The sequence below is a fragment of the Morus notabilis genome, unplaced genomic scaffold (genome assembly GCF_000414095.1).
Source record: "Morus notabilis unplaced genomic scaffold, ASM41409v2 Scaffold449, whole genome shotgun sequence".
NCBI lineage: Eukaryota > Viridiplantae > Streptophyta > Magnoliopsida > Rosales > Moraceae > Morus > Morus notabilis.
This window is the reverse complement of record NW_010357144.1, coordinates 202,474-216,311: the sequence shown is the minus strand read 5'-3', so window position 1 is coordinate 216,311 and position 13,838 is coordinate 202,474. Positions and strand designations below refer to the sequence as shown.

At 34.0% G+C, this 13,838-nt stretch overlaps 2 protein-coding genes across 2 annotated transcripts; both read right to left on the bottom strand.

Annotated features, from left to right (window-relative positions):
• Positions 1-6,805: 6,805 nt before the first annotated feature.
• Positions 6,806-7,778, bottom strand: LOC21396641 (mitochondrial import inner membrane translocase subunit TIM23-2). Its single transcript, XM_010089405.2, has one exon. It carries the CDS (start codon positions 7,629-7,631, stop codon positions 7,062-7,064), a length of 570 nt encoding a protein of 189 aa, XP_010087707.1. The 5' UTR covers positions 7,632-7,778; the 3' UTR covers positions 6,806-7,061.
• A 1,366-nt stretch (positions 7,779-9,144) lies between these two features.
• On the bottom strand, positions 9,145-9,693 carry LOC21396640. Its single transcript, XM_010089404.1, has one exon. The coding sequence runs from the start codon at positions 9,691-9,693 to the stop codon at positions 9,145-9,147; it is 549 nt and encodes a 182-aa protein (XP_010087706.1).
• Positions 9,694-13,838: the final 4,145 nt, after the last annotated feature.

The following is a 13,838-nucleotide window of genomic DNA, read 5'->3' as shown; positions in this document are numbered from 1 at the left end:
TCTCTATGGACCATAGCCCGGATAATATGGGTCACGATAATACATAATACGATTTAAAAATTATATAAATTTTATGAGTTATAATTGAGAAAAAATATATATATATTAGAATTAGATCGATTTAAAATTAATATAAAAAATATGAGTCAATTTCAGATTAGATCCGTTTAATCTAAACACGATATAAAATTTGTAAAAATTAAAAAATATATATACTTTTCATTGCACATTTTTTATTTTATTATGAACTTATGATATCATGATAGTTATATTCAAAATCTTATAATATTATTTGTTTAATTTCAATAGATGTTATTGTATTTTAGTGTGTTATGAATTTTAAATTATTTTAATATGTAAAAAATTAAATAAAAGTGTACAAATATCATGTCAATTTCAAGTTCACATGTCAATTTCGTCTCACGGGTCATTTTCATGTCGTGTCGTGTTAACTCGTAAAGTGGTCGTGTCGTGTTCGTATTGTGGTTTTTAAAAAATTTTGTGTCACGGGTCGTGTTCGGATTGGCTGTAAATTTATAAAAAAAAAAAACGATAAAAACACGACACGTGACACAAATTACCACCCTTAATAAACACATACCCCTTTTTTAGGGCTTTTACAATTTTAACAATTAACGTTCTAAACTTGCTATATAAACAATCTAAATCAAACTGTTTAAATTATTTGATGATTAATTCCTTAAAACTTATTAACTTGTTGCAATATGAAGAAAAAAGAGGAATTGATTCTCAAAATAAAAAACTCAAACGACTAATCGTCAAAACATAAAATATAATGATAAGGTGTTAAATATGTGAGACGTCCACGCCCATAAACGCTATTACTTTAAATGATGCTATCAATTTAGGCAACATTGTAAATTACATTGCACTTCATTTAACATTGGATTGTAGCAACTAGCATATTACAGCTTCATGCTTCTAGTCGTCCTCATTATTATTTAAAAGAAAAATAAATAATTGGTGTCAAATGACGCGCAATCTCTTTGGGCTTGTTCTTTTACAAGTATTCTTGAGTTAAATTTTTAAGTTGAGTTTGAGTTATAACTTGAGTTGAAGTTGTAACTTGAGTTTGCGTTTGGTTGTGTACATTTGAGTTATGGTTTGAGATAAGAATTTTTTTGAGTTTGTGTTTGAGTAAGTCAAAACTTGAATTTATATTTAAATAGTATTTTAATAAAAACTCAATGCTGATGAAAAATTTTAATAGGGTATATGGGTCTAGTTTTATTCGTCTTTTCGTTGTCAACGCATAGAAAAAAAAAATCATCTCAATCAGAATTAAAACGAAAAAGTTATAGCATTTTTAAGAAAAGAAAAAATATTGTTCATTAACTTGAGTTCGAGTTTCTGAACTCGAGTTGAAACGGAAACTTGAACTCGAGTTCAAACTCGAGTTTAAACTCGAGTTTAAACTTAAAAGAACATGAACTCGAATAAAATTATAACTCAAATTACCTTTTTTTGAGTTTTTCACTCAAAAGAACAAACCCTTTATTATTATGAAAATCTCAAGATCAACCAATATGACAAAAAAATTCTCGCTAAATTTTTACTAAAAATGGTGATTCTATTTTTCACTTCAAAAATAGAATTTTAGGAGAAGAGAGAAGAAAAAAAAACACATTACTGTTACGCCAACTTATTGTCGATAATTCCTTATTTTCAATATCGATAAACTTGTAAATAGTTCCTTTTAGAAGTTAAAAGACGGTGAAAAGTGAATATTACGTTGTGCTTCCTTTTGGAAGTGAAACCATTGTTAAATGCACGCTTTACAACTTTATAGTATCGAATTTGTGGGGTCCCTTCGGCATCAAGCAATTTTGCGCCATCACCAACACCACCCTTCCCCCAATCGGGCATTCTTGCAATCGGATCTGGTAAACCTACTAAGCACTTAAGTTGTCTTTGTCTAGACAGATTAAACCAGTTGTCTACCTTGACTTTGTATGTTTTCCTTTGCTTCTTTCATGTTTTTCGTGTCTGCAAACACGAGTTGTGATCATCACATCGTTGATCACAAGTCTGTCAAACGCTACATTTGTGTCGCTAGTTCGAATCACAACTCAAATTTTTGTTACAGTATTTTTCCTCACAAAAATTTAAATTCAACTTTTTTCACTGTAGCGTGTTTTTCCACATGAATTCACTTTTTAATTCAAATTCTCAATTCGAATTAGAGTTGTCTAATGGGTCGGGCCATCCATGGACAGCCCGGCCCAGCCCATAACAGTGCCGGATTCGACACGGCCCAGTACGGTATTGTTACGAGTCGTGCTAGCACGATACGTTTTATAGGCTAGGACTGGGCCACAGCTTCTCAGCCCGCGGCCTAAGTCCAGCCCTAGCCCGTGAAGGCCCGTGGCCCGGCCCAAGCCTAGATTCGGCCCTTGTTCAGCCCGGCCCAGGCCCGCAAAACGGCCCCCCAAAAAGCCCTCCATCCCATGAGGATTGTGATCGTTGGGCCGGCGAAGGGCCTAACAGTCACAATCAGAAAAAATTCCCCAAAATCCCCTATAAATACCCCTTAATCACACCCTAAATCCCACACAATAATTCACTCTCAACTTCTTATCTCACTCTCATTATATCTCTCATCTTGTCTCTTTGATTTTGATTCTAAGCTTTTCTCTCGTGATCACTCATTTTCTTGCTCTTTCATTTACAAAGTTTAAGTTCAATCAATTTTCAAAAAATGGTCGCATCAAACTTCTCTGATTTCACTGCTCTCACTGAGCTTGGTGATAAGCTATTTTTCGAGGATGAAATGATGGCTCAAAACCCCACCCCCACTGAACCAGAAAATGCTCCGGTTGATAATGCTTCAGTGCACAACAAGGAAGTTAGAGAACGCAGCAGGGAAAAAAGACCGCGAACTTCTCCTGCATGGCAGCATTTCATAGAGGAGCCCCGACTAAATCCAAAATCAGGTGAAACATAAATTCGTGCGGTATGTAAATATTGTAAATAGTACTTTTCTAATAAAAATAGTGGGGATACTGGTCATCTGGATAGACAATGAAAAGCACGTCTACCGTTGCACTAAGGTGAGAGTGTGGACTCCCGCCAACAAACACTATCACTCACATAAAAAAGGTTGCAAAATTTTACATACAATCCACAACGTGCTCGTGAGGCACTATCTAAATTTATAGCTAGTGTCGAATTACCTCTTTCTTTTGCAGATGATGCGGCGTTCGAAGAATTCATGCAGAGGGCTTTCTGCCCGCAATTTAAATGGGTAAGTAGAAACACAACTCGTTCTAATTGCATGAAAGTGTTTTATGCAATAAGACAATCTCTAATTGATAATTTTAGGTCTTTTAATGCTACTGTATCTTGTACTTCTGATCTATGGAAGGGGTGCAATAAAACTGGATATTTATGCGTCACGGCGCATTATGTTGATGATAAATGAGTTTTACAAAAGAGAATAATAGATTTTCGTTTATGTCCATATCCTCATAACGCAAATGCTATTTTTGGAACAATAATAGAAATTTTTGAGTTTTATGGGATAAAAGATAAAGTTTTAACTATTACTTTTGATAATGTGTCAGCTAACACGGCTGCAATTAACATGTTTAAACGTAGTTTGAAACCAACGTTTGGGGGGAAAATTTTTCATTAATGGTGTGCGTATCACATAATCAATTTAGTAGTTCATGCAGGAATTGAACATATTTCAGGTAATCTAACAAATATTAGAGAATTTTTATCCTTCATATCTAGTTCTGGAGCCCCGCTCTAAGAATTCAAACAATATTGCAAGAACAGTCAGATGCGCCCAAGAAGGTTCCCAACTGACGTGAGACATAGGTGGAATTTCACCTATTTAATGTTGAAGGTTGCACTCATATATCAACAGCTCATCACAACGTATGTAAACAGTAAAAACGATCAACTTTTAATTTTCGATACAGATTGGCAGATTGGTGAATATTTTTTTAAAAATTTCTAGAAGTTTTTTACAATGCTACTGAATTACTTTCCGGAGTTTATTATCCTACTGCATATTTAGTTTTACATCAACTATTTAATATTTCAAAAATATTTTCTTATTATAGGGATACTGAACTTTTTACAAACATAGTTAAGCTAATGGAAACTAACTTTAAAAGTTATTGGTTAGGTTATCCTATATTATACGCATTAGCAACCATTTTAAATCATAAGTGCGGAGTATATGAGACTGAATCTTTAATGACTGCTATAGCAGAAAATTTAGATATTGATATGCTACTAACTATTACTGACGCTAGGAAAATTTTAGAAAAGTTATTTGGTTTGTATAAAGCAAAATACAACACAGGTCAAAACGAACAAGGAACTTCGACGTCAACTGGCAGTTCGGAGCCTAAAGGCTCGTCGTGAAGTTTCTTGAAGAAGAAAGAGAAAACAACCAGATCGTCATCAACACAAGCGTCTACCGAACTAGTAAAATATTTTGAATCCAATTTTGTAATTGATGACGACAAACTTGATATCTTATAGTGGTGGAAGAGTAAGACCGATCGTTTTCCAATACTGTCCGTAATAGCTCGTGATATTCTGACAACTCCAGTGTCAACGATAGCATCGGAACAAGCATTTAGTGCAAGCAACCGAATTCTTGACGAAAAGAGAAGCAGAATGCATCCAAATATCTTAGAGGGATTAATGTGCATTAAAGACTGAAAAGATGTCAGAAGACGAAAACAACAATATACGGATGATTCAATGCAAGACTATTTTTCTAACTTTGAAATAACAGAATTTTCTGAAAACACTTAGGTTTTGTAATTTACTTATTCTAGAATACTGCACTATTTTTTCCTTCGCTAAGGTTTTGTCCCGATCTCCCCACGGGTTTTACTTGGCAAGATTTTTAACGAGACAGTCATTTATGTGTACTTATTCGTATTATCTCAATTCAATAAAATCACATCTTTTGAAGACATATGATATATTTTCTTTTTTTTAATTGAATTTTGCACAAAAAAAAAAAAAATACAAGGGCCAGGGCCGGCCTGTGAAGAGCCTGGGCCTAGGCCCGGCTCTAGCCCTTATGGACTGGGGCCACGGGCCAGTTCCGGGCTTGAGAGTTTCTCCTCAAGCCCGGCCCTGGCACGGCCTTGCATTGTGTAGGGCCATGCCAGGCACGGCCCAGGCCCGCCACGGGTGTGGGGTCGGACGTGCCGTGTCGGCCCAACACGTTTGACAACTCTAATTCGAACGAGCGAAACAAACTGTCTTAAAGTTTTCGGGGACATGGACAGTTCAAATAAATATTTTTATTTATTTTTTTATTTTTTGCTCTTGCTGCTTGGATTAACGAGGGATTTAAATGACTCCCATGCATTCATCTCTAAGCTCCAATTGAGAGAATTAACTGACTACATGAGTGATACCATTTCTTCCGCGCGTCAGTTCTTTCTCAAAGTTATTTGCAAAGTTGCGTTTTCTGATACTGTTGCGCTTCGGTAATACTCGCAATTTGATGAAACAAGCAGTCTACGGTTAAATGCCCTCTACCCTTGTTTTAAACAGATAGCAAATGAAAGCTTCCAGTAAAGAAATCAAATAACTTAAAGGTGTACCAGTGATATCACAAACTCAAATCCAAGACCCTGGAGAATTTCACTAAGATCCGAAATAAGAGAAGTTCTATAATTATACATCCTCAACAAAGAGATTGCAAACTTAGTATAACATCTTTCTTCACTGTGCTAGAATTAACGCACAATAGAATGCTCTTCTTGTGGAACCATAAAAAGAGTACGTATGCTAAAGATACCACTATCGGTAAGCTCATTCAAATCTAAACTCCGAAATGCAAAAATAATTAGTAGTTCAATTTGGGAATCTTCTAATAATTGGATGTTCTATTCTGAATTCTCCTTCTTCTATTCCCTAATATGATGACTACTTTGGGTTGGTCCGCAGCAGCACTGCTAAAAAAATACTTAACACACCGACTCAGGTAGTCGGGATGTATTGGGATACATAACACTCCTACTAGGCGACATCAGGTGGTACTCCTAATTGAAGCAATCCAACTTCATCATACTATTTGAGCTACACCAGACCTAAGACCAGGCTTGATTGAATCACTCGGTCAGATGGCTACAAGGCTAGAAAAATGGATGCTTTCTGTGGTTATCTCGCTCTTACATGGATTGAGACTTTAAGTAGACAAATTACTTGTACCTGAATTATGGAAGACTTAAGAGATGACAGAGAAAGAGCACGTTATGAGAGACAAAAGAGAGAGGCTAAGGACGAGGAAGAGGGATGGTTACAGGACAAGAAGACTAATAAGGAATCTGAAAAGAATTCAGACCAGGTATTAGAACTTCTGAAGAAAATTACACAAGGCATAATTTATTTTCTAATAAGTTTAACCAAAGCAATAGAAAACAAGCTAAACTGGGTTGTAAAGTTCCCTAGAAACCCTCTTCCTTGAACTAACAAAGCTACGACCATAACGGGTTTGTGCCAATTTAATACAAAATTAGATACTGTAAAAGTAATGAACCAGTCAATACAAGTCCGTAAAAGACAAACTGCCAATCAAACATAGCGTTGTATTATAAGAATATAATAACAACAGTTAAGACATAGACTCCTCTCTTAACATCACAGGAAAAGTAATCTATTGCTCCCAAACAAGTAAGAACATAAGATATCAAATTACAAACAAGAACCAAAGCATATTCTTAATAAAACACGCACAAAACTCCATTCATAAACGAACAAGCAAACTTGAAAATAATATTAGTAGTAACAGAACAGATCGTAATATCCACAATATCAAATCCATTTCAATTATTTATTTATCTGGGTTTTCCACGAATTCTATGGAATTCAATAAAATCGTAATAAAAGCATGTGCTTCCCATGCTGAGCTATTCAACAACAAAGTTAAATTCAAGTTTCAAAGACAACATATTGTCCATTCTTCTTATAATCTTCTTTTTCCATGGACGATGCCCTAACTATCAAAATTGGCCAAATTAAATAAACAAGAGTTAACACTCACAATAAAATCTCCCCTCTCAAATAGGCACATATCGCTTGACCACCTGCTTCGCCGTCACCGCCGCGCCGACCAAAACCCCGCCGACCGCGCCCGCCACCGCCGCCGACCTCACCCCTCTCGCCGCCCGATACAGAGCACCCGTACCGAGGCCAGCCGCGACGCTGTTCCACACATCATCAGTATCCCTCAACGATACGATGCCGCTCTCCAAACCGGCGTACATCAATCCGATCACGCCCAATCGATTCCCCCAAACGCGTCCCGCGTGACCCGAAGCATTTAGAATGCGATTGATGCGGAGCTTCGTGGTGTCGCCAGGCTCGAATGACTTGACGCCGGTGACGAGGCCTGCGCCGGCGCCGCCGACGGCTCCGGTGAGGTAGCTGCATCCAGTGTAGAATGTAAGGTTCTCGCCCCAGGATCGGCGCTGGCGGCGAGCTTCTTCGTCGAAGAGGAACTCGGGGGAGGTTGGGAGCTGGTAGAGGTTTCGGATCGGCACCTGGAGATCCTGGTAGGGGTTGTAGAGACGGGGCTTGGAGAGGTCGGACCCTCGCTCGTGATCCGGGGATGAGATTGCGTCCGCCATGATCGGGAAAGCGAGGTTCTTTCTAGTCTAGGGTTTGCGTCTCCGGCTGTTTGAGAGAGAGAGAGAGAGAGAGAGAGAGAGGAGCGTCTTCTTCACGCGAAAGAAGACTCCGGAGCCGACTTTTTGCTTTTGGGAAATTTTTTTGAGAATCTTTTGTTTTTTGGAAATTTAAGGAGAAGAATTAAAAAATAAAAATAAAAATAAAAATCGCTAAAGAAAGATAGTCGGTGTCATAAGCCGGTCCGGTCCTTACGCTCCGGTCTATGTGTTTGGACTAAACGATGATAAGTGATATGTCGTTTTGTTTGAGCTATTGAGAGGTGGATTGGGATTTCTGAACTTCTGGTTTGATCTTCCTCCTTTTCAAAAAAGTTTTTATTCAGCAAAAAAAAAAAAAAAAGATCGTTTGATCTGTTTGATTTAAAACTTAATCCAACCAAAAAAAAATCAGCCAACATTGGGCAGGTTAAAAAAATAGATTAGCAAAAAAAAAAAAAAAACACACACACACACACACAAAAGATTATGAAAAAACTAAAATTCATCACATTCTTTATATTAAATTTCAATATAGCCAGATAAGTCATCAACCAACAACAAAAGACTAATAAAAATTGAAATCCATTCCTTCAATACCAATAATTAAAAAAATATCGACCAAGATACTAGACATTTTACATTTTACGTTTACATAAAGATAGAGTGGTAGGGTATCTTTGTATCAAATTAAAAACACGTTCTATGCTTCAAACAAAACTTTTAATATATATATATATATATATATATACACACACACACATATATAGATATAATTGCATTCAAATGTCTGGTTGTATTGATATATGATGACTATTTTTATTTTGTAAAATATTTGATTTTTAGTAAAGGAGTTAAATTTTTTGGTTGGTCAAAATTTACCAAGATTCAAGGCCCTAACAAAATGATATTGGGTTGTTTATTTAGTTGTTTTTTAGTGAAGGTAACAAAACTCCTTTTAAGGCACTTGTGCTTTGGTTTGTATTTTGCACAAATAACCATCCAAATCGCATTGCACTCGGTCTTATTTTATTCACACTCATCAAAGACTAGAAAGACTACGGGAGTCTTTGATATACAATAATATTATGAGGCATGAGAATATAATGGAATTTGCAAGATTCCTATATTTGGTATAATTGTGTAAATTTTTTCTGACCGAGAATAATACAAACCATGGAAATCACTTTCATTGATTTAGAATATACTAAAACCTATCCAACATAATTTTATTCAATTTTCAGAAAATGAAAAAAAAAAAAAAAAAAAAAAAAAAAAAAAAAAAAAAAAAAACTCACCAACAAATCAACAAGCACTTTCCTCACAAATCATCATCACCCCGCCACCGGTACTGACTTAAATTGGTAATGAGAAACCAATCATAATCCTAAAATAATATAAATCTCCATTCAATGAAAAAAAAAAAAAAACTAAAAATTAAAAGGTAATGCCCTAATCTCTATCTTTCCTCCGCTCTTTAAATATTAGTCTCATCGCGCATCTCAATCTTCAAAGCTTCATTCACGGCGTCTTCAAAAGTATCAAATTTCAACCTACCCATTGGAGATCTAATAGAAGGTCTCAATCCCATTATTAAGTTTCGTATTTTCTTATTCTCTAGTTCCACCATAGATGCTTCATACCGAGACAAGAACAACTGAATAAACTTGGTCACATACTGAGATACGTTCATGTTACCCTGAGTTATCAAGGCAAACTCCTTGGCTTTTGGCCGTTCAAGACAACTTGGAAAATACCTATTGCGAAACCGATGTTTAAAGTTTGCCCATGACATGCCTGTGGGGCCATGTCCAATCTTTGTAAACTCCCACCAACGTTCGGCGTCACCGGTAAGCATAAGTGTAGCCAATTCAACTTGAAGATCATCGAGAACTTTAATGATTTCCAAGCATTTTGTCACCCTACGAAGCCAATCTTCTGCTTCACAAGGATCGGAATTCCCCGCGTATGTTGGAGGTTCCAGAAGTTTAAATGCCTTCACATATTTTATGATTTTGTCAAGCATGTTGTCGTTTGAAGAACCCTAGCGCTGGAATATGAACTACTGTCCCCCGCCAAAAAAAAAAAAAAAAAAAAAAAAAATGAATACCAAGTCAAGTTGGTTCCTATATTTGAACAGAAATTTAAATTTGTGTGAGAACATCTGATGAAATCGTGTCAAATATGTATATGCAAGAGATGACCTCCAATTGCAACAAAAAATAAATACTAATTACCCATAAATTCTCCTCTATGATGTTTCAATTTATAAAGTTGCCCAAAAATCATAATAATCAACATATGATGAGTATGTTAAACGCACACAACAACAACATAGCATTTTAATTAATCGTTAACACGACCGAGATTATGCCAAAACTCCTATGCAACTATTAAACGATTTACGGTTTTCTTTCCTTAGAAAAAAAAAGATTTTTATTTTTTTATGCTAGCTTGATAATTTAGTTTACTTGCTTTATAGGCAAATACTAATAAATTTTCAGGGAAGGAAAAAAGCTTTCCATACCTTTGAAACAGAACCGACTGAATTTTTATCACCTTGTAAAACACCTCTCCTTCTTCAGTGTATATATGGCGAATGAATGGACGTTGAAAGGATAAATGTTATATAGGTATTTATACCTTAAAATTATGTTTTAATTATATTTATTTAGATTAGTTTATACTAGATTAGATTTTATCTCTATTTAAATTTCATACAGCAGATTTTCTCTTTCTTTGAATTTTAGAAGTGGATGATTTAAGTTGATATCTAGTTTAAGAAGATTCTTTTAATTTGAATTAGAATTGGAAAATCTACTGAATCTCTTTTTGTATTTTGTATATAAATAATCATTAATTAATGAAAAGATATCGTACGTATGAGTAAATACGATATTTAGCGGTCGCCGGTCACCCGACTATGGTAGACCTAACCGGAGAGGGAAAGAGAGAGAGGTGGAAAGAAGATAGAGTTGAGAGGTATTAAAAACTCAAAAATACCTCTCAACTCTATCAAACATACTGTATCACGCATCCTCTCTAAAATAACTCAACAGTAATGCAGGTGCACTACAAAACACTTGTATGATTAAACGACGATAAGTGATATGTCGTTTTGTATCAGCAATGGGGTGGGTTCGCGTTTTCCAACGAACCCAAGCGCCTTTGGTTCAAAACTTCAAATCAGTCCAAAAGATCAAAATCAATCCACCCAAATAAACTTGGGTTGGATTGGAGAGAATGAAGATTGTAAATAATAATTAATAATAACAAAATTAACAGTTGTAAAATATAAAAACTCATCACATTCTTGATATTAAGTACCAACATAGCCCCACAAGACAAGCCATAAACCAACAAAAGAAAACGAACGAAAATAGAAATCCACTCCTTGACAATAACGTGAAATATGACTTTATTTACCACACTTGCCTTGGTGCTGCAATATGAACTAATTTCTCGTTATTTTCCCTCCATTTCTAGAAACTTCATTATCAGACTAAGGGGTGAGAAAAATAACCCGTTTAACGATAGAACCTACCTAAACCACACTATAACACGTGACAATATTATGTATTTTTTTTCTCACTTTGTAAATTGTAAGGATGAATGATAGTTATTTGGACTGAATTTTAAATGCCCCCACATATTTTATGTTTTTATCAGACGCAGAAGTCCCAGATCCACATCTTGCCATTCTGGATGCTACCTTTAGCTCTTTTTGTCATCTCTTCACTGCACCAAAAATAAATAAATAAATAAAATAAATTCAAGTTTCCGGATAAGGAAATTGATTCAGATGTCAAATAGGTACATGCATTGAAAAAGGTATTTCATTTTTTTAATAATATGATATTGATTTGACACAATTTGATATGCAAAATTTATTAAATGATCTAAAATCCTGCATGCGAGATCACTTCTAACAGCATCATAATAATATAATTACTAATTACTCATAAGCTTTCCCTATAAGATAAAGTTGGCCAAAAATCAATTAATACATAGCATTTAAATTAATCCTTAACACAGCCGATTAAACACGGCAATACTCCTACCCCCATATATTACCATAAAACAATTTCTTTTTTATTTTAATTTTTTTGTGTCTTGATAATACAGCCAATTAGACATCAAGAGATTACTTGCTTAGGCAATAATTATTAGATTATTAGATATTTTAATACATAAATTTTCATGGAAGGAGAAAAGCTTTCTTTCTGTACCTTCTTTAAAACAAAACCGACTGAGTTTATCACCTCGTTAAACACCTCTCCTTCTTCAGTGTTTATATGACAAATGGACGATGAACATATAGCTATTTATATAGATCCGCCTCTCTCTGTTTGTACAATGTTTTTCCAAAAATATTAAAACATAAAAATTCTTCTTTCCCTTTCTCTTTTGTTTTTGTTTTGTTTCCTAAAAGAGAACCTCTCGATACTAACTAGTAAAGTTACGTGCTTTTCTCATGCTGCGTGAAAAAAGGAAGAAAAAAATTAAAGCATAAAAAATGATTATATATTCTTACCCTTTTTTGATTTTTTTTCTGAAAGAGAGCCTTTCTAGTTTCTAGTTTTTTAGTCCAAAAAAAAAAGTTTCTAGTTTCTATTTTATAAAGAATAATAAAACTAGTAGAGTTACGTGCTCTCTCCATCTCTCGTGCATTTTCACTCATTTTTAGGGTCCGTTTGGTTAGAGGGATGCATAGTAGAAAAAATGAAGAGAGTTAAAGGAATAGAGAGTAAGGAGGAGGGAGAGTATCATAGTAATCGTTCATACTGTTTGGTAGGAGAGAGAGAGAGTTGAAAGGATGGATGATAGTTATTTATAAAATTATTATATTGTCAATTTAAATTATTTGTTAATAGTTTGTTTTGAGGGTAAAATAGTCTTTTAGACATAAAAGTTTATAGATTCTATGAGGGTGTTTGGTATGGGGTAATCATAAGAGTGGGAATGGGAATCTTTCATATTCCCATGTTTGGTACAATTATTATACTTTTTTAAAACCCAGGAAAGTGAAGCCCATGGGTTTCACATTACCACATTTTGGGGTAATCCTAAACCCACCCAATAGGGTGTTATTTAAATTCCCAGGAATCTCAAAATCATGGGAATCTCATAATAATAATAATAATAGTAATAGTAATAGTAATAGTAATAGTAATAATAATAATAATAATAATAATTATAATAATAATAATTATTATTATTATTATTATTATAATAGTAATAATTATAATTATTATTATTATTATAATTATTATTCATCATTCATTTCCTGCTGTAATTTTGCTAATATATTATTTGCTTAAAATTTTTTTTTAATGAAAATTTTGTTTTAAAGATGTTGTCCGTCACTGTTTTGGTCTTTGTTATGCTTCTCTATATTAGGCTTTCAAGTTGGTGTAGTTTACATGCTTTTGTTAAAATTTATAATTATTATTATTATTCATTTAAAAAAATATTTTTTTTTTAATTTACAACATTCTCATGCACAACCAAACACGGTAATGTAATATTCCTAGGAATTTGAGAATGATTCATGTATAGAACCAAACACAATAATGTATTATTCCTAGGAATCATATTACCCTCCATCACTTTTTCAGGAATATGATTCCTACTGATTCCTACATACCAAATGCCCCCTATGAATCCTCCCATAAATTGAAAGGATCTAATTTTTTGGGCCCAAGAGGATGAGCTCTCCCTCTCCCCCTTCCAACCAAACAAATGATTTGCTCTCTACCTTCATCCCTCCATCTTTCACTCCAACCAAACACACTCTTAGAGTGTGTTTAGTTGCAGTGAAGTAATGGTAATGATAATGGGAAAAAGAATGGTAATGGTAATTAAATGGAAAAGAATGTTGATTCATTTATTTAGTTGTAATTTTAAAAATATTATAGAATGGAATTTGGATATTTTCATGTTATGTTACATATAACATTAATAATTTATATACCAATATAATTAATATAATATATAAAATGCAGTATAATATAATAAAATTATTATTATATAATATATTAAAAAATTATGATATAGAATATAATAATATTATTAAAATGGTTAATATAATTATAATATTATAAGATATATTATAAGATTATATAATGAAAAATAATACTTCAGTTATATAATATAATATATATGATTACA